Here is a 19,369-nt window from a genome sequence, read left to right as displayed (position 1 = left end):
GCTGGAGGTGGGCAGGAGCTCCCTGTAATCTCTCTTGCAGTTTCCATGCCTCAGTGCTGACCCATCACCCTCAAAACCTGCACCCCAAGCCCCACACAGCCCAACTCCAGAATGTGGTCTTCCCTCTTCACTGAGTCTGTTAACTCGGATCTGCAGATTCTTGGGTCTGGTAGAGTTGACTCTCAAAATCTCACCATCTCCACTGACAGAGTTCACGCTTAAATAAACTAAGCCTAGACACCCCACTGAGAAAAGCAAGCCCCATCGGGCTAGCATTGGCAGAACATGTAGCTTTTTGGTAAACAGATCTGGGTTTCCCACCCTCGTAAGCGCTCAGACAGGGCACGAGTGTGCAGTGAGTTTCTGTGGGGGAGAACCGGAGCCGTGGCCCTGGGGAGTCCTGTCTGAATCACAGTGAACTACTTGAACAATCGGGATCTTTTCTATTTGCAGGAGGCTTCGGCATCGCAAAACTCAAGAATGATTTCATCCGTAGTGATTTCGCAGCTGATTGATGAGAATACACCAAGAGAACCCGGGGCCGCCTTACCCCTGCCGTGTGCGATCGCTCAACCTCGAGCCTGTCCCCCCAAGCCAGCGTCCACGAACCGCAGCAGAGTCAGCATCCACAGGGCCTTGGCGTTACTGCCCGGCAAGCTGGGGGTCCACAGACGGTCAGACGAGCGAGGATCGGAAGCTGAACTGCTGCCCACTGCCGACCGAGGCCTCCGCAAGGGGTTCGCGTCCATCACCATCACCGCCCGGCGTGTTCGCCCAGCAGCCAGTGCCCTGGTGTGGGGCGCTGTTGGGGAGTCGCCGTGTCCCCGGTGCAGGGCCGAGGATGCTCTGCTCGGGGTCCCATCGGCCGTGACTGACGGTGCCCAGCCACATCAGCACCACGGACCTTTTGACTGCGCAGAGTGCCCCAGAAACGGCTCGGTGACGAGGCTGAAGGTTCCCGAGGCCCGGGCCCGGCTGTGTGCGGGAAACGAGTCCTGGGTCACCCACGTAGACCACAAAGGGAGCGGGTGTTCTGCCGACCCTCCGCCATCGGGAAAGACCCCCCTGGCCTTCAGTTCCTGTGTCCACCTCCAGATGTCTCGGCAGTGTCAGAATTCCATCTACCACTTGGACAGGTCTCTGTCGGTCCCTGTTGAGCAACCTCAAATTGCAAGCCCCAAAGTGCACAGATCCGTCCTGTCCCTCAACCTCAGTTGTAGTTCCCACGGGTTAACAGCAGATGGAGTAGACGGCCCAGCTAACGGAGAGCCAATGAGCAGAGGCCTGAGGCAGGAGCTCGCAGAGGGAAACCCGGACCTCCAAAGCCCACCCTGGAACCCAGCTTTACAGGAAGGTCACTCCAAGGAAAACCTATCGTTGGGGCGGGTGCACCTGGGGACGGGCACATGTCCTTGGAGTAGCTCTCCTCTCTCGGAAAATATAGAACTTGCAGATGTTGGGACTAACCTGGACACTGTGAGAAAAGGGAAAGAGGACCACGCGGCTCCTTGCACCAGCAGTCACGCGGAGCAACTGGCCATTCACATTCCTGGCTGGAGTTACAAGGCAGGTGAGTGGTGCTGCCCTCTGCAGGAGAGCCTGGGGTATGAACGCCCTGCCTGGGGGATATTAAGTGAGCTGCTTCTACATCACTTAGTCTCAGAGGTGTTTGGCAGTAGGATTGGCTTTGACCCCTCTGCACCAAGGTGGCAACTGATACAGCTCATCTTTGACATCTAAGAGGATAGGGTTTTTTTAGATGAGACTTTTGTAGATATGAGACACCTCTCCTCAAATTCTTGTTGCTAACAATAGTGCCAGGATACATGCAAAGAATAGGGAGTGGCCCCCAAAGGAAGCTAATTCAGACCATGCCTGCTCCACCTTCCAAAGTAAGGAGAAAAGAATAAAATACCATCCACGCCTAGATGTTTTATTCTCTGGAGTTAAACACCTGCATATTTGGGAGTGTCTAGAATTCTGCACTTTTTACTGTTCCATTACATAGATGATATTTATGAATTAACTTCATAAATATCATAAAAACCCAGACCACAAAGCCCCAAGATGGAGTGTGTGTGGGGAGGGGGCGGGTAACTATGGGACATTTTCTAAATGAGGAAGCCAGAGAATCTCCTTGCCAAACAGAAGCAAAAGCGATTTCAGTCCCAGGTGCATCTTCTGGGGTAACTTGGCTGGATTCATTGCTGTTTCCAAGGCCAGGCAGGATGCTTGAGGTGGACTTCCCTGAGATCCTTCCCCTTTCTTTGGGAGATCAAGGGAAGAAGCAAGTCTATTTTGAAGGAAATTGGCCAGATTTCTTTCTCTCTTATGCAAACTTCTGATTTTTAGCTTTACTTCTTGAGAGAGAGAGAGACTGGTTTATGAATTAGTGACTTTCCACTTGGCTAACTATTTAAAGATAGTAATAATAAAATTAAAAATGCAGCATATGCATAATAATTTTACGGTGCAAATTTTATCCATTAAAGCTTTATTAATTAATAAAAAAATGACTGTAAAACATTTAGAACTATAATGTGTGTAGAAATGTTAAATGATGTAATTAATTTTAACAAGTGTGTATATATTGAATGCTCAGAGATTTTTAAAAGCAATTTTGACATGGCTTTCAGATCGATTAAACCGTTGAAATGCCTCTGAGTCTTACAGACTTACTGCAAGAAGGAGAATGCATGCCGCTGTCCATGTTCCAAAGATAAACCCACTTTAGTATTTAAAGAAATTGCTCGTGCTAAGCACTTCATCTTCCTTATTGATGAAGATTCCAGAAATAGACAACCTGCACCGTCACGTGCTGCCCCGGTGGAAGCACATCCTTGTCTCGTAGTGTGTCTCATGATGGGAAATAATAATTTAGATTTATAGCACTTTTCACCAAAGGATCTTTAAAAATAACCGGAGCCAGATCTCCAGCATTCATCTCAGGGCAGAGGAGCAAGAGCAGAGACAATCCCCCACTTATTTCTGGCTTTGGTGCAGAGGTTTTGATCATGACTTTGTGAAATGGTTGGTTCTCCAGGAGGTTTTCTTAGCAAATCGTGTGAGTTAACTCTGTTTCCCATGGACCGACATCTCTCAGAATAACTGCATATCCTGAAGATACACTTCTGGGGGCACTTGAATGGCTCTAAGTTGTGTGGCCTCATTCTGCCATGTAAGGAGAGATTCACAGAGGCCAGGGGAGCTGTGGGTTCCTTCTTTGAGAGTTGTCAGTCTCCCGTTTCCTGGCTCAGTGGGCTGGACCAGCAGTACTTACTCCCTGGGTAACAAGAGCAGGAGGTGGGCTATGTGTTCTTGAAGATCTTCAAGCTTAAAGAATTTTTTCTCTATTTGCTGGAGGTGGCAACTCTGAGGGGAAGAGACCCCATGTGCCTCCGGGCCCCTCCTTCATAATGTCCAAAGCTACAGAGTCTTGGGGCCCACCACTGGGACACGTGCCCCCAACACCTAACAAAAGTGTGCACACACCCTTGAGTTTGAGAATGTTCTCACTCGGAAACTTATTTTCTCAGAGGACAAAAAAGAACTTGGTCCACCCTGTAGAATTCTTGCTTGAAAGTTACCAGCACAACTTGTGACTCTGAAGACCACCATCTGTCCCGGCCTGACCTACACAGAGTTTCCAAGGCGAGTGTGCTGACATTAAGTCTTAAAGCTTTTTTAGCCTTCATGCAAGTGCTTTCGGACCCTGGCCAAGCTCATTAAAGCTCAGAGGAACTATTTGTATTTTCCTTCCTGAAACCAGAATTTCGTCCAAGGCATCCTTGATGGCCTCCCATGGTGACACATGTTATTAGCCATCTTTGTGTATCATAGTCACTGAATCTGATTCTTTTTATCTGAAGGATTGAAAACGCCTCCTGAGCAGGGCCTTTTCTTGGCCCTGGTAACTGGTGTTCAGCTGCTTCATAGGTGCCACCTAGGAGATTCCACCAACAGGCTGGGCGATTTTATCTCATCATCATGGCACTGGGCAGAAAGTCTTGCAGAGTGTGTCTTGATGAGCCTCCAGGACATGCACCCAGAAGATGACCATGATTAGGGGAACTGAGACACTCCCCAAGGCTTTGTGCCATGCAGACAGCCCTGTGGTTCCACTAGACACCTGGGGACCATTCTCTTCTGGCCCTGAGGTTTAGGAATTTGTTCTCTCTGCTCATCCCCTAGGTGCTGTGAGCATCCTGCTGGCACATGGAGGTGGGTCTTGTGCAATCTCTGCCTTGATAGTAAAGGAACATCTTATCATCATTATTGTCACCATCTTAGGCATAAGCACAGCATATGTTGTGAAAACCCTAGGTGCCAGCCCTGGGCGTCATCCGTGGCTTTGACTCATTCAAACCATTCTGTAAAGGGAGGGTAATTATCCCTATTTTGCAGATGAGACAAATGAGCCTCAAAGAGCAAATGATTTGCCCAAATCCACGTGTCTGTCAAGTGTCGAGCTGCGTGTGTCTGGCCCCTGCAGGGCCCTGTCTTTGGGAGCCCTGCACAGAGTGGTCAGGGTGTTGGTGACTCCAGAGGGTGGGCCCAGTGCCACTGTCACTGTGGAAGGTTTGAAGAGTGCTCAGGGACACAAGGAGTACCAGCATTTGGTGGCCAGTGAGCTACAAGTGAATTTTTTATAAAATGTAATAAGTCATTTGGAGCAGTCAAGATTTATCCACTTAGAAATCCTTCCCAGCTGGAATTCTGTTCTCTGACTGCTCTAGGGGATAAGCAATACTGACCCAAATGGTTCTGCCCACAAAGCCTCAAACATTTACTGTATGGGCTTTTTCAGAAAAAGCATGCCACCCTGCTGAAGGCCACTTCTCTAGGTATTTCTGGGCAGGCCACTTGCCTGTGAAGCCTCTATTTGTTCCTCTGTGGAGTAAGAGAGGTGGGCCAGTTGACCTCTTAAATCCTTCTCTTGTAGTCTGTTTACACACACACACACACACACACACACACACACACACACACACCACAGTAGCTGTCAGATGAGCCAGATTTTTAGGGTGATTCTCAGGATGTGGTGAAGGAGCCAAGCTCAACTTGAAGGGAGGGGCTCTCTGTCCTTAGCCTCCCATCCCTTTTTCCCCCGGGGTCTCCCACCACTTCTGGCCAGCACCTTCCTGGTTCTCTCTGATTCTTTTCCTGTCTCCTAAATGGAGATCCCTCCTGTTTCCACCTTGACATCAGCCTCCTACCTCTTCCTGACAGCAACAAGATCAGCCACTGCTGCTACTAATGCCACTTGTCATTGTCACTAAAAGGATGGGGCACATGCTCAGCCTGGCACCTACTGCTAGCTCCAGTCCAGAGTCCCACCTGGACCGCCTTTCCTCACTCAGCTGCCATTTGTTGGGTCAGCCGTAGTATCAGGCATTGGGCTGGCCTCTGGTGCTGCAGGGCCGCAGTGCCGAGGTGAACCCCAGACGTGCCCCCTGGTGGGTCCCAGCCCCTTCCTGAGCTGCAGTTGCTGTTCCATGAAGCCGTTTCTCCTCTCTAGGCTCTGTGTTCCCAGAGGGCAGAGGCAGGTTGGCGAGTGCCACAGAGCTCAGAGAAGGTGCTTAGGACGGGGGTGCCAGATGACAGGTCACACTGATGACAACAGAGCCCCTGATGAGGCATTGGGGACACCTAAGCTCTCTGTCTCTTCTTCGTCAGACCACCTGTCTTGGTGCTCACTCCTACCACCTCTCTGGCAAGGAAGGGTGGGAGCCGGGTGAGAGTCCCCCAGAAGAGGGAGGTGGTGAAGTCAAGGGAGAACTGGAGACGCCTCCCTTGGTTTGAAAGCCAAAGGGCAAACTCTCAAAATATTGTTTCCCCTCAGAAACTCAACCAGAATAATCAAGGATTGTCATGGAACAACTTTATTATCCTGCAGGTGGCCAAATGTAATGATAGAGAAGAAAAAAACATGTGAGCAATGTTGCAAAAATATTTTGAAAGGTTTCTTTTTTTTTGAAAATTTTGTTTATTTAACTCATGCTAAGTCTTAATGACATTGGGGCATTTTCTCCAGGATCATAAATATGCTTTCAGATCCTTCCCTAGAGTCTAAAGTATATAAAGACTTAAAACCATCCCAGTGAGCTCTTTGGAGACAGGGCCTCCCCTTTTTTCTGAGTAACCCGCTCCATGTCTCTCCAGTGGTTTGGAGAAAGCCATTGTTGGTGAGAGAGATGAAGAGAAGTAAATTCAAGTCCTGATTCAACAGTTTGATCTGTTAAAATAGGTAATGCCGAGTCAGTGGAAATCAGGGTAGCCTAGAGGAAGCACCATGGGTTTGGGGCCATGTGATTTCAATCCACCGTGTCCTTTACCAGGCAATTCCCACGAGCAGCCGTGGGCAGTTTGAGCTGCTGCTGCTGCTGCTGCTGCTTTTTTGTAGTGGACACAGTACCTTTATTTTATTTTTATGTGGTGCTCAGGCTCGAACCCAGGGCCTTGCATGTGCTAGGCGAGTGCTCTACGGCTGAGCCACAACCCCAGCCCCAGCTGGAGCTTTTAATGGACTCAATACTGTTTTGTAATCATCATTCCTCTGGAGGATCCTCTCCCTGTCTACAGGAAGTCAGTTCAGACACAGTCAGGGGAAGAGGAAGTGGTGGTCCGTGATGAATTCTGTAAGGGAAAGTATTCAAGGCACAGATGACTCAGGAAGCAGGAAAGCCTGCGAGATGTGGATGGTGTGTTTGATTTCTTTGGCTGGCTTTTTTTTTTTTTCTTCCCCCTCAATGATCTTAAATGTCTTTCTTTTGTGTTAATGTCTGTGGAGAACAAGAGAAGAATGGAGCTGGCAGAGGGGCTCATGAATTCATCTTAAACTGGGTTTTCAGAGTAGTTTGTTAAATGCAGAAACATTTTTCGTGTTGTGATGGGTCTATTTCTCCTGTCGGATGTAGATACACGTGTGTGTCACTGCAGGTAAAGTGGACGGCGCCTCAGGGGCGTGCTCAACACTGATGCTCTGGTGTGTGAGGGAGATAGAAGCTCACTCATTTTTGCCTGTGGTGGAATGTATTTAGGTTTGATCAGGTGGCCTACGCAGACAGTGAAAAGAGGTTTCTCTGGCGTCCTCTCCTGGGCCACCCGGAGACCGAGTGCACCATTTCAATGCAGAAATAGAGCCACTGTGAACAGTGGAGCAGACCCCGCCGGTGAAGTCTGGGAGGGCCGCTCTGGCTCCCTAGGTATCAGGGAGAATTCCTGCTGCAGGTTTAACTCTGTCAAAACCCATCAGGAGCGACTCAGCCCCAAAGCCTGCAGGGCTGTCAGGCTCAACGTCACCCCTGAAGAAGCAGGTTTAAATGGAATCGGTTTCTTCCTTAATTTCTTCACTTTTATCATTCTTTGTTTTTCCTTATTGAAAAAGTAAACCATGTGCTTTGTAGAAATTAAAATATAATTAAGTAAAAAGATAAAAGTGATAATTAACTATAACTCTCAGGGAAATGTCACTATTTATTATACCTTCACCAGTTGGCTTCTTATATTTTCCCTTGAGTACATCAAATTTATTTGTTCTTTCTTCCTTCCTCCCTTCCCCTCCCTTCCCCCTCCCTCCCTGCCCGTAAGCCTGCCCCCTCCCTCCCTCCCTCCTTCCTCCCTCCCTCCCTCCTTCTTTCTTTCTTTCTTTCTTTCTTTCTTTCTTTCTTTCTTTCTTTCTTTCTTTCTTTTCTTTTCTTTTCTTTTCTTTTCTTTTCCCTTCCTTCCTTCCTTCCTTCCTTCCTTCCTTCCTTCCTTCCTTCCTTCCTTCTTTCTTTCTTAACCCAGGGGCTCTTAATCACTGAGCAATATAAAAATTCATATTTTCTTTAGAGACAGGGTCTCACTAAGTGCTTAGGCCTTGCTAAGTTGCCGAGGCTGGCTTTTGATCCTCCTGCCTCAGCCTCCTAAGCTATAACAGGCAGGTGCTACCAGGCCTGGTGCCTTTCTTTTTCTTCAAAAAAAGGGGCCATGGAAAGCATCCTGGTTTGCTCCGTGTCTATCTTTCCCTCTTTGTCATTTAGTGGTGACAGAGGTTCTCATCACACAGTCTCCTAAACATGTTTTTTTAAAACTACTTGTTAAAACAGATCATTTCCATTTTTACATTTTTATAACAGAGTGTTGATAAACATCCTTGGGGAGAAATGTGGGCATTTCATGTGATTTTTAAAAACTAGATTCTTAGAATTTCTAATCAAAAGATCGGCACAACTTTAAGGCCTTTTAATGAAGATTTTCAAGTGACACTGAGTTATACTGTCTCTACCTAGATACCAGCTTCCCTAAACATACACAAACCCTGGGTACTGGCCTTGCTAACATTTCTAGACCATTCTGATGAGTAAAAGTCGGCATTTATGATATGTTAGTCTGTACTTCTTCACAGAGGTCCAACTTTCTGAGTTTATTTCACATCTGCATTTCTTCTCTTATGAGTTGCCTTTATTTTCTTTGTTCACTTTTCTTTAGCTTTTTATTTGTATTTTTACTTATGTAACAATATTCTTTTTATATTTACATTTTTAAATTGTTCATGGTAAGTTTTAAAACCTCAAATTTTGAAGTGATTTTTGGACGAACAGAAGAGTCACCAAGGTAGCCAAGAGAGTCCCCATAGCAGCCTCGCTGACCTCCTTCTTTAAACCATGGTTCATCTACTGAGACGCTCTCTCCCTGGGCACTGTGCAGTTTCGGGCTGGCCGGGTCCTGGCGTGGGGCTGTCCTGTGGTTGTAGGGCGTCTCCACCTGTAGATGCCGGCCGCACTTTCCCAGCCCTTGAGGTGTACAGCCAGAAGGGTCTCCAGACATTGCCAGATGCTCCGGGAGTAACATGGGCCCCGTTGAGAGCCACTGATCTAAACTGGGAAACCAGTTCTGCAGTGACTGCAGACGCTACTCAGATTTTACCCCTGCTCCCACTGATGCCCTCTGTGCCAGAGTTCAGCCCAGGGTGCCACCTCGCCCTTAGTCATCGTGTCTGTTCATGGCAATTTCTGGCATTCAGATTCTTTATGGCCTTGGTCTTTTTCCTGTGGCCTTTCCCCTGACAGCCCTGGGAAGGACTTGGCTAGCCTACCCTGTTGCTGGTGCTCTTGCTGAGATCTGTGGTGCATGGCTGGAGTCAGTGTTCCTAAATGGTTCGCCAGTGGGACTGTTGGTGCTGGCTGGCAGTGCCACTCACGTCCTGAATTCTTGCTTACCTGAGGATTGCCCTGGCTCTCAGATTCGTTTCCTTGTAGAAATTTTCATGCAATTTAAATATTATATGAATCAAAAAAAGTTGCTCGGCTCCCATCTGTGATTTGAAAGTTAGGGGGACTCTTTAACTTCCCTTCTCTGTGAGCTTTTGGCGTTTGACATGTCTTTTCGCTGCAGGAGACAGGCAAGGACAGTCTCTGGCTGCCATTACGCTTGCTCAAATTTTGATTTTATATTGAAATACCCTCTCAGTCTGGTCCTGTACTCTTTTTGTACAGGCTATTTGGAGACATCATTTACTCACATTGAAGTGCACACATTGTACACACATAGTCGCGTGACCAACACCAGAGGGAGATGCAGAATCACCCCAAAAACTTGGGGCGCTTTTGCTGTCAGTCTTCTCCCAGCCACAATCCCAGCCCCGTGGGACTTCCTTCTGTCACTATTCAAGAATCCCTGTAAGTTGAAGCCAGTTGGGCACACCCTTTTGTAAGGTTTCTTTCACTTGGGCAAATGCTTTTGAAATTCTTTCACATCATTGCGTGTATCTTCAGTTTCTCTCAGAAATGTTTTATGGTTCTCAGTGTAGAGACCATTTACGCATTTTGTAATATTCACCCTTATTTACATTCTGAATGCTACTATGAATGAATGGTATTGACTTTTCAAAATTTTATTTCCAACTTTTTGATTGAATATTTATATACATAATGATCAATATATAGTATACATAATCCATTTCTGTATGGTGACCCGGAATTCTGCCACTTTGTTAAAAATCGATTAAATAGAGCAGTGTTTTTGTGGATTCCTTAGGATTGTCTAGATATAACAATATTATGCATGATTAGGGTTTTATTTATTCTTTCTCCACCGGATGGTGTCCACCTTTTTCCCCTTGCCTTTTGCATGAGGTAAGACCTCAGTGGACGGTGAGTGGAAGTAATGAGAGGGAACACCTTTGTCTTACCTCTTCATGGCCACAGAGATTCTAAAAATATGTAGGCGGGTAGATTCAAAACTGAAACTCTGTCCTCTTTAGACACTAGCTTCCATTCCCCGTCAGCCAGCATTCCCCCTCCTGTCCCTGTGGATTCGCCTGCTCCAGGTGCCTCATGTAAGTGGCATCACACAACATCTGGCCTTTGGACACGCGCAGTCCACCTTAGCATGTTGCCCTCGAGGCTCGTCCATGTTGTGGTAGGACACGACTCCCTTCTTTGTAGGCTGGCAATGCTCTGTCCCAGGTATCTTGCATGTTGCATTTCTGCACCATCTGCTGAGGGGACACCTGGTTTGCTCTGACCTTAGACTATCGTGAAGAGTCCTCAGTCTGCACGGTGTTCCATGCCTGCTTTCAGTTCCCTGGCTGTATACCCAGGGGCAGGATTGCGAATCAGGTTAATTTTGTTAGTAGTGATTTGAGGAGCTGTCAAGCTGTTTTCTGCAGCATCTGCACGATGGTACACCCCATTGCAAACCTTTGCAATCCACAAAGGTTTCCGTTTTCCACACATCATCGCTGGCACTTTATTTTGTATTTTGATAATATCCATTCTAATTGGTATGCAGTGGTGTCTCATTGTGGTTTTGATTTCCATTTCCCTAGTGATTCCCTAGTGATGTTGGCCATTGAAAATCTTTGGAGAAGTATCTGTTCAAGTTCTTTGTCCAGTTTTTACGCAGGTTGTTTGCGTTTTGTATTGATATTGTTTCTGTTGCTGATTGGATGACAGCCTTTGTTGTGCATGAGTGCTGAATATTGACAATTCCTTTTATTCATCCACTGGGATAATAATAGGGTTTTTTTTCTAGTTTGTTTTATGAACACGGGGAGTTACGTTGATTTTTATGTTAAATGATTAGAATATATTATACTTTTAAAAAACAAATATATCACTGGATCATCTTTAGTAATATTTTCCAGGAATCTGTTTTTCATTTTATCTGTTAGATAAATATTGGTCTACAGTTTTCTTTTGAAATGTTTTTGGTTTGAGTACCAGGAAAACATCAGCTTTATAAAATGAACCGGGGAGTATTTTCTCCTTTGACTCTGAAAGAGATTTTGTGGTTTTGCTTCTAAAGTATTTGGTTGAAATTAACAGTGAAGGTTTCTCGGCTGAAGTTTTCTTTGTGGGGAAGTTTTTAATGATGAATTCAATCTCTTTTCTTGCAGTGTGACCATAAGGGTTTCTGTTTCTTAAGTCTGTTTTGACAATTTGTGTCTTTCAAGGAATTTGCCATTTCATCAAAGTTGTTTGAATTATTGGCATAAAGTTGTTTCAGTATTTTCTTATGATCCTTGGATCTCTAGTGATGTCCTCTAATTTATTGGTAGTTAGTGCCTTTTCTTTAATTCTTATCATTCTAACTAGAGGGTTGTCCATTTTATTGATATATTTTTTCCCAAAACCCAAGCTTTGTTTTACTGATATTTTCTAATCTTGTCAATTTACCATGAGGTTGATCATCCCTGATTCAAAAAACTCAAAATCTAGAATTTTCCAAAATCTGAAAATTTTTTTAGCATTAATATGACTCTGCAAGAGGAAAATCTCACACTGTGACCCTTTGTTTTGTGCACAGATTATTTAAAATACTGTATAAAATTATCTTCAAACTATGTACCTATAAGGTGTATGTGAAACATAAATGAATTTTGAGTTTAGACTTGGATCTCATCTCTAGTATTTCTTATTGTGTATATGCAAACATTCTAAAATCCATAAAGGTCCAAGATCTGACTACTCAACCTATATATTGATTTCTGCTTTTGAATTTTTTATTTACATTTTATTTACATTGTATTTACTTTGACCTGACCCCACATTTTATTTTATTTTTGTTAGCCTCTCCGGAAAAAGCTTGGATCAAATGCTCATATCAAGTGTTTTCACATAACCATTTTAAGCTCAATTTCCTTCTAATTTGGATATGTATCATTTTCATTTTTCCTTCAGTTTGAAATATTTTCTGCACATACTCATCTGTATCACTTCATTTTGTTATATCTTCATGATGAGCTTTAATATCTGATAGGGCAAGATGATGATCACCATTATTTGGGGGAAATTTCATGAACAATTCTTATTTAGGTAGAAAATGTAGGCCCTTCCTAGTTATTCCAACGTGTTCCTGTCGGGCTCATCAGGTTTGTGTCGTCTTGTCCCTTTGTCTTCTCACCCTCTAATTGCCTTGTGTCCAGTCAGTTTGTCCTCATCCTACTCTCTGTCCCTGGTCATTGGAAATTGTGCTCTTCTATTATTGGAGTGACCAGCCAGGAATTGGAACTTGTGAACTTAGCAAAGCCCAAGGTTCCTCAGTGTTTCTGTCATCCTTCCAGCGGTTTGGTCTTGGAACTCGGTCACTCTCGTCCCCTGGAGCAGATGCACTACTGCCCTCTTGTGCTTTCGTCCTCCCTGCCTCTCTGTTTTGAGTCCTGCAATTTGAAGGTCAGTTTCACAGGTCTGTAGAGTGACCTCGTCTTGCCATTACCTTTGCTCTCTTCTCCTTTATGCACACAGGTCTCATTTCCTAGTATCAGTTACCGATTTCCATGTCCCTGAAGTACATATTTCACATGTCACTTTTGATGGTTTTTCCATGGTTCATGTAATGGAGGGACTTTGGGTGATAAACTGTCTCCAATTGGTTCAGGGCTGAGGGAAGATAGAGATTCTGAAAACACGTTTATTTCTCCACATTCTTGAAAGGAGCCCTGACACGGTGTGCTGTTCTATGTGGAGAGTTATTTCCCCTCCGTCCTTTGAAAATCTTATCCTGGTGACTTTGGCCTCCACTGTTGCTATGGTGAAGGCAACTCTAAGTTTAGTTGCTAACCCTCATACTTTTGTTTGGGCAGTGTGTGAGTTCCTTGTGTTTGGCACTGTGATGTAGTTGGATGTGGGTTTCTTTCTATTGTGTTCAAGGTCTGTTGTGTTTCTGGAACACAGTGGTCACTGTGTCTATTGGTTCTGCACACTTCCTACACATTTCTTTCTTTCCTTTCCTCATTTCCTGTTTTCTCCCTCCAGGACTCTAAGTAGATATGTTTATACTTCCTCATTCTATTTTCCTTTCTCTTAACCTTTCACATTTTTCAATTCTTTGACTATGATGAGCTCAATAAAAATTTACACACACACACACACACACGCACATAAACCCACACATGCACATACACATGCACACATATAAAATATGTGTACATCACTGTGATTCCCAGACCATGCTTACTGGTTATTCTCTAGACTGAGGATCAAGGCCTCCAGAAAGGTCTCCTGTGCTCACATTGTGGTAAATTTTCAGCTTGTGGCTGAGCATAGTCTGCAGATTGTGCAAGCCGTGGCATGGAGCTGATGGAGGACCAACTGAGGGTGAGTTGTGCCTGTATGCACAAGTTTCCAGTGTGACTTTCCACATTTTCAAGTCCCAGACTTTGTGTCCTGGCATCTGTTTGACCTTAAATCTCAAACTCCAGGTGCCCAGAAATCAGCAGTAGCCCCCCACAGCAGCCGGATTCTTCTCCAGTTTTCTTCTTAACCTCTGAGGGCTTCCTTACTTTCTTGCAAGCTGAGCCATATATTTAAAATGTTTTGATGCTTATTTCCAAGGTTTTTAATTGCTTTATAGCACGAGAGAGTGGGCTATCTGGCTCACCATATTGCAGGAAACAATTGATCTCATGAATTTATTTTCTATTAGAGTTTTGAACATTGGCCAGCCATTTTTTTTTAAGTTAGAACATTTGAGTTTTTTTAATTAAATTGCTTGATGAAGTGTCACTATTGCACTATTAATTTTCTGTAGAGGTGCATGCAGTGCCTCTTCATGAGGCCTCCACCCTTGTGGCTTTGTCACCTCCCCCAGGACCTGCTCTTTGGTGTCACCACACTGGGATCCAAGCTTTTGGGTCGGGCTGGGAGCAGATATGAATATCCAGTTCATTGCGCACTGTCTATTCTTTGTTTAAGAAGTGTGTCTGACCTAGTTAGGATTTTTCTAACATTGTTCACAGTTTTTATCAAGTCCCAAATCAGTGACCTATTTCCATTGCTGTTAAAAGTTCTCCATAAATATGTGACATAGTTAATGTTCATATCATCTAGATATGTCAACTTTTTAACTATCTCCCTGATGTTGAGCAGTTAACTTTAATTTTTCACCTCCTTAAGTAATGCTGACTGCATATCTGTACGTATAAAACTTTGACCATGCCTACTCATGTTCTTAAGCTATATTCCTGGAAGGAGAGTGGTTAGGTAATGGTTTGCACGTTGTATAGACTTTGAATGTTATATTATCATTGGCTTTTAGGGGGCTCATAAAACATACTCCAATGCTTTGACCCACTGAAGTGACTTGATCTCCAAGGTTCAGTTTGGGTCAGGAGAGTCAGACCCTAGCCTTCAGGGGTAAGCCTGAATTTCCTGCACTTGCAAAACATTGGTTAGCGTGCACACAATTGGTCTGTCAAGTTTATATCTCCCTGCAACCTCTGCAATTGAGTATATACATTTTTACATTTTGCTAATTTCAGAGCCGAAATTAGCACCTTATTTTTGTGCATTTTCAAATCTCAAACAAGGCAGGATTTCTCATTTGCTTATTGACCTCATTTATTTCCTCCTATGGAAATTGTCTTCTATCTCACATCCCCTTCAGCTATTTGAGAGTTAGGATTTTCCTCCTAAGAAAAGGAAACTTTGATGTCCTCACTCTCGTGACACTAAGAACCAGGGTGGTTAGCCTGCACCACTTGGGCCAATGCACGGTGAACCCCAAGTCACCATGAACTTTTGCCTTACATTTCCACCATTGCATTCTCACTTGTCTTTAGAGAATGGGGAAGCTGTGACAATTGAAAATCAGGATGGATTAGAGGAAATTGACACAAGCATGAAGAAACTGGGAATGGAAAAATAACTTCTTTTATGGTTTTATTGAGTACAGTATGCATATGAGCTACTGGGTGGCTTGGTGAGACAGTGAAGAATAAGATAACTTTCTCTGTCCTGAGATGTACAGAGGAGAGAGAGGAGAGAACAAGGAGAAAAGGAGAGAGGGAGAGAGGGGTCACAGCAACCACATTAGCAAAATGAGCCAAAGAATGTTCCCTGGGGTATCCAACCCCTATGCTGAGCTATCCCAGGAGATGTAGAAAGGCAAAAAGTCTTGGAGATTCATAAGCAGAACCTGTTCTTGGGTCCTGGGGGCCCACTGGTTGTGAAGAGGATGTTCTAATGGGACGGACGTTCAGGACCCCTGCGGGGGGAGGGGGCACTTCCACACCAAAGATTTCAGGCCTCACTCAGTTTCTCCAGGACAGAGGACTGCAATTCCTGCCATCCGCTTGGTATGTGTGTTTGTAGAGTGAAGGCTGGTGTCTTATTCTGAAGTTGTACTCCTCCTTTCTTACTATTTCCTTATGAAACTACATCCTGTGATCGCCAGTCACAGCCCAAAAGCGTGCATGCATTTTCACACAACCTTGGCGAGGCTAAAATACCACTGATGATTTCAAGCTCAGCTCTCGGTGCTTGCAAATGAGCTTTCTGCTTTCCTCCCGAGCATTCATCAAGTCCGCACCGGAGGCACTGAGACCGGGATTAGTGGAGAAAGGATTGGGAGAGCCTTTTTAACATGATGTAATTGGATGTGAATCGTTAATTACATTATGAAACTTAAAGCACACAGACTGGCGTCTCTGCAGCTGAGTTGAATTAGTTTCTCAACCAAAAGAAATTAGAGCACAAGTCCAAAGACTAGCAAAGACCGGAATGCCAAGTGCAGAGCAGGATTCACTCAGGCGCCACCTGCGAAACACGAAACGCTTTCAGCTTGGTACCACATGACTCCCAGCTGTCCCTGTCTCCCGCAGGACCTGCCGGCCACATGCCTATGGCTGTGGTGAGCAGTCTTGCTTTCTTAAAGATGTATTTATAACTTATAAATGAGTATATATGAGTTTATATATAACTTATTTATAACTAACAGCTTTTATATGTTTAAAACACTCTAATTCGTGGAGACATAATTCACATTCCATAACTGTCTCGCACTGTTACTTCACTCAGCAATATCTCTCAGAAATTAATTACTTAAAAATGCATCAGATTTCCAAATGTTACATCATATTCAGGAAGCACCTAATGCCACTGGGTGCAGGACCCTAAAGTGAAGTGTCCCCCAAACAGACTTGTCGCTTAACTCCTTTTCCAGCAGGAAAAAAATCCCCCTGAAGTTTGGAGTGTTTTTTTCCTGGTAGGAAATCCTTCTCACGCAGATGAGGCTGAGCCGCCGTTTCCCTGGTGACACCCGGCTGGCCGTCTGGCCTGTGAAGCTGCTGCTCCTTCCTTTGAAAATTGCCCTCACGGGGCTGGGCTGGTGGCCTTGTCAGAAAGGGAAAATGTGCAATTTCAAATCCAGGGAGAAGCCACACGACAGCCACTAGCGAGCTGGGCAGTCAGTGGTCTCTGCCGCCGAGCATTCGGGGTCCCGGCTTCTGTGTGCTCACGCTGCACCTGGCTGTTGTCTAATCCTCTACTCATCAGTGCTTCTGCTAAGGCAGCGTCCAGAGAGAGGGGGCCAAGTGGGAACGGGTCCAACTTGCCACCTGCTTGATAAAAGTTTCAGAGTGGAAATGGGTGGGAACTGATGTCCGTGACAAATGGCTGGAATGACGTCTGCATGTTTGAATTGCTGCTCATGCCAAGCGCCCATTGGGCCAGGTTACTTGGGACCCCATTTCTCCTATCCTTGGAGGGGATTTGAGGAGCTCCTAGAGAGGGGGACCTCAACTCAGGATGACAGGGTCCTTGACCAACTCCCAGAAAAGACTTTCTAGATGCAAAAGATATTGACGCACAGAGGTTTACTTAGAAAGCAAGGGAGACTGCGAGCCATCGTGAAAGTGGGGGGCTCTCTGGGGGTCCTCGGGCTCTTTTTTTTAAGGTAAATGGGGGGTGGCATGGGAAGGTGTCCAAGGATGACGTCAGTCTGGTGATCTCAGGACAGTTCACGGTGGTCTGGCTGCTCGGGATCCTTAGGTGGACATCTCCTCCAATATCTGATCTGGGTCTCCTCATTATCTGCTGTGCAATAGGCGAGTGAGTCTTCAGGACTTGCATGGCTCCTCAGGAGCTAAACGCCCTTGCCCAAATCACAAGCTGTCAGTTCGGTGATGATGCGAGTCACTTGACAGGTGCTGATTGAGTGCAGGTGTCATTCAGGTGCTCAGCACTGCAGTAAGCAATCAAGGTCCCCACCCCATGGAGCTGGCTACTGAGCTAGAGATGGACAACAGACAGACACTCGCTTCCACCCGAGGAGTCTCAAGTGGTGGCGGGAATTTCTGCAGACCTCTGAATTGGCCCATGGCATTGGGTGACTCCTTGCTGGCTTCTGTAAATGGAGTGGCCCAGGAAGGCTCCTCTAAATAAGTGATATTCCAGCCAAAGTCTTCAGGGCAAGAGGGAGCCTGCCTTGGAGAGGAGGAGCATTTTTAGACAGGAGGTACAGCTGGGCAAAGTCCTGACATGAGGTAAGAAAGGACCTGGAGCATTCAGGGCTCAGGACCAGGGCCAGGGGGCTGGAGCACAGAGGGGCTGGGGAGGAGCCCTCCAAGCTCAGGCAGCTGGCAGAGGCCAGATCATGGAGGGAGGAGTCTGTGACTCTGTGATGTGACTTAATTTTTTCCAGATCTCAGGTGAGGCAGTAAAGCCAGCAGGGCCAGAGGGTGACCAGGTGAGTGTGATGCATGTAGCTGGTGCGTGGTGGTCCCAGGTGTCAGGTGCCATGGGCAGCACTCGCTGGTCAATTCCATGGAGAGCTGGGGAAGGCCGGAGTTGAGGAAATGCCTGGATTTGGAGGAAAACAAGTCACTGAACTAAGGGATGTGGGGGTTAGCCCAGGCCCCGCCTGATCCTTCACTGATCATTTTCAAATACTCTGAACAAACTGCTCTCCAGTCCCTGGGGACAACCTTCACTGCCAGGCAGAGACTAATGTGCCTGAATGTTCCCCAGCACTTGACCAAGTTGGGTGCAGAGGTGAGGCCAAGACCAAAGGTGCCTGCAAGTTCAAGGATGGGAAAGAGGAAAATTGACATATTAAAGCCAAATTCAGAAATTACTTATTCAGCCCAACAACTCATTTTCCGTGTTGCCATTTTGTGACCCCTTGAGTTGCCCCCCAGCGGTGTGGGTGTTCTGATTGGTGTTGGTGCTGTCACCACCTTTTCCTTAAACCTGTCACTAGAGAAGGATGTTTGTGTCTGATATTACTATAGCCCAGAGGCACTTTCTTCTTACCCTTGGCATACATCATCACAAGTGAATAATGAAAGTCATTTTAAAAATTCTCTTTTCAGAGACTTTCTGTAGCGTGAGCTTTTCAGGAATGCATCTCTTCTTTGGACCCTTAATGCAGAGCAGTTCTGTAGCTGAGTTGGCAGAGCACATCTTCAGTGTCCTGGCCACCCAAGACAGGATGGGATGAGTTTATTCAGGGATGCAAAGGGCATTGCTGAACCGTGTTCCTGTCACAAGTCGAGTCTGATTTCCTTGTCCCGTGTCCACACTGTCTAGTCGAGTCCGATTTCCTTGTCCCGTGTCCACACCGTCTAATGACAAGTGCCGGACCTGACCCCTTCGTCAGGATGGAACTGGATCTCCGGGGCAGCGAGTCTCTCTAGTCCCGTTTGCTTGTGTTTTTGCAATCCCAAATAGAGAGGATACACATGTTTTCCTTCCCTGTGATTTATTTTTAGAAAATCTGGAAAGTGAAGTGCCTTCAGTTGGGCCACATGACTGCCATCAGCCTTAATGGAAGAACAGCATCTTTGTGGAGGAAAAGCGTGATCCCCGAGTGTATAAATAAGAGCAGGCTGCTGTGCACACTGCGGCCTGGGTCCCTGGTTGGGGTGAGTTGGGCTCCCACACTTGTGAGTGGTCCTGAGGACCAGGGACTCATGGGAGCTCGGTGGTGCCCTCCCTGGTCCAGCTCTGAGTCCTCTAGGTCTGAACCGGGCAAGCTCTGCAGTGCTGTGGAGAGACCTCATGCATTTCAGACCCATGGCCCCTCTTAGTGCATTCTCCTGCCCGAATCCAGGGCAAAGCTGGGGGTGCAGGACTTGGCCATTGAGGGGACTTTGATTTCAGAT

The 19,369-nt window shown here is 45.9% G+C and overlaps 1 protein-coding gene across 2 annotated transcripts in view; it reads left to right on the top strand.

Annotated features, from left to right (window-relative positions):
- C15H10orf90 (chromosome 15 C10orf90 homolog) overlaps positions 1 to 19,369 on the top strand; it is a 186,541-nt gene that overhangs the window by 129,401 nt on the left and 37,771 nt on the right. For both annotated transcript variants that reach the window (XM_077105482.1, XM_077105481.1), the window contains exon 4: positions 454 to 1,570. In XM_077105482.1, coding sequence (XP_076961597.1) covers positions 454 to 1,570 — 1,117 coding nt within the window. The remainder of the gene's footprint in view (positions 1 to 453; positions 1,571 to 19,369) is intronic.

This window comes from Callospermophilus lateralis, chromosome 15 (assembly GCF_048772815.1).
Source record: "Callospermophilus lateralis isolate mCalLat2 chromosome 15, mCalLat2.hap1, whole genome shotgun sequence".
NCBI lineage: Eukaryota > Metazoa > Chordata > Mammalia > Rodentia > Sciuridae > Callospermophilus > Callospermophilus lateralis.
The sequence above is the reverse complement of the archived record's forward strand: the minus strand, read 5'-3'. Positions and strand labels throughout refer to the sequence as shown.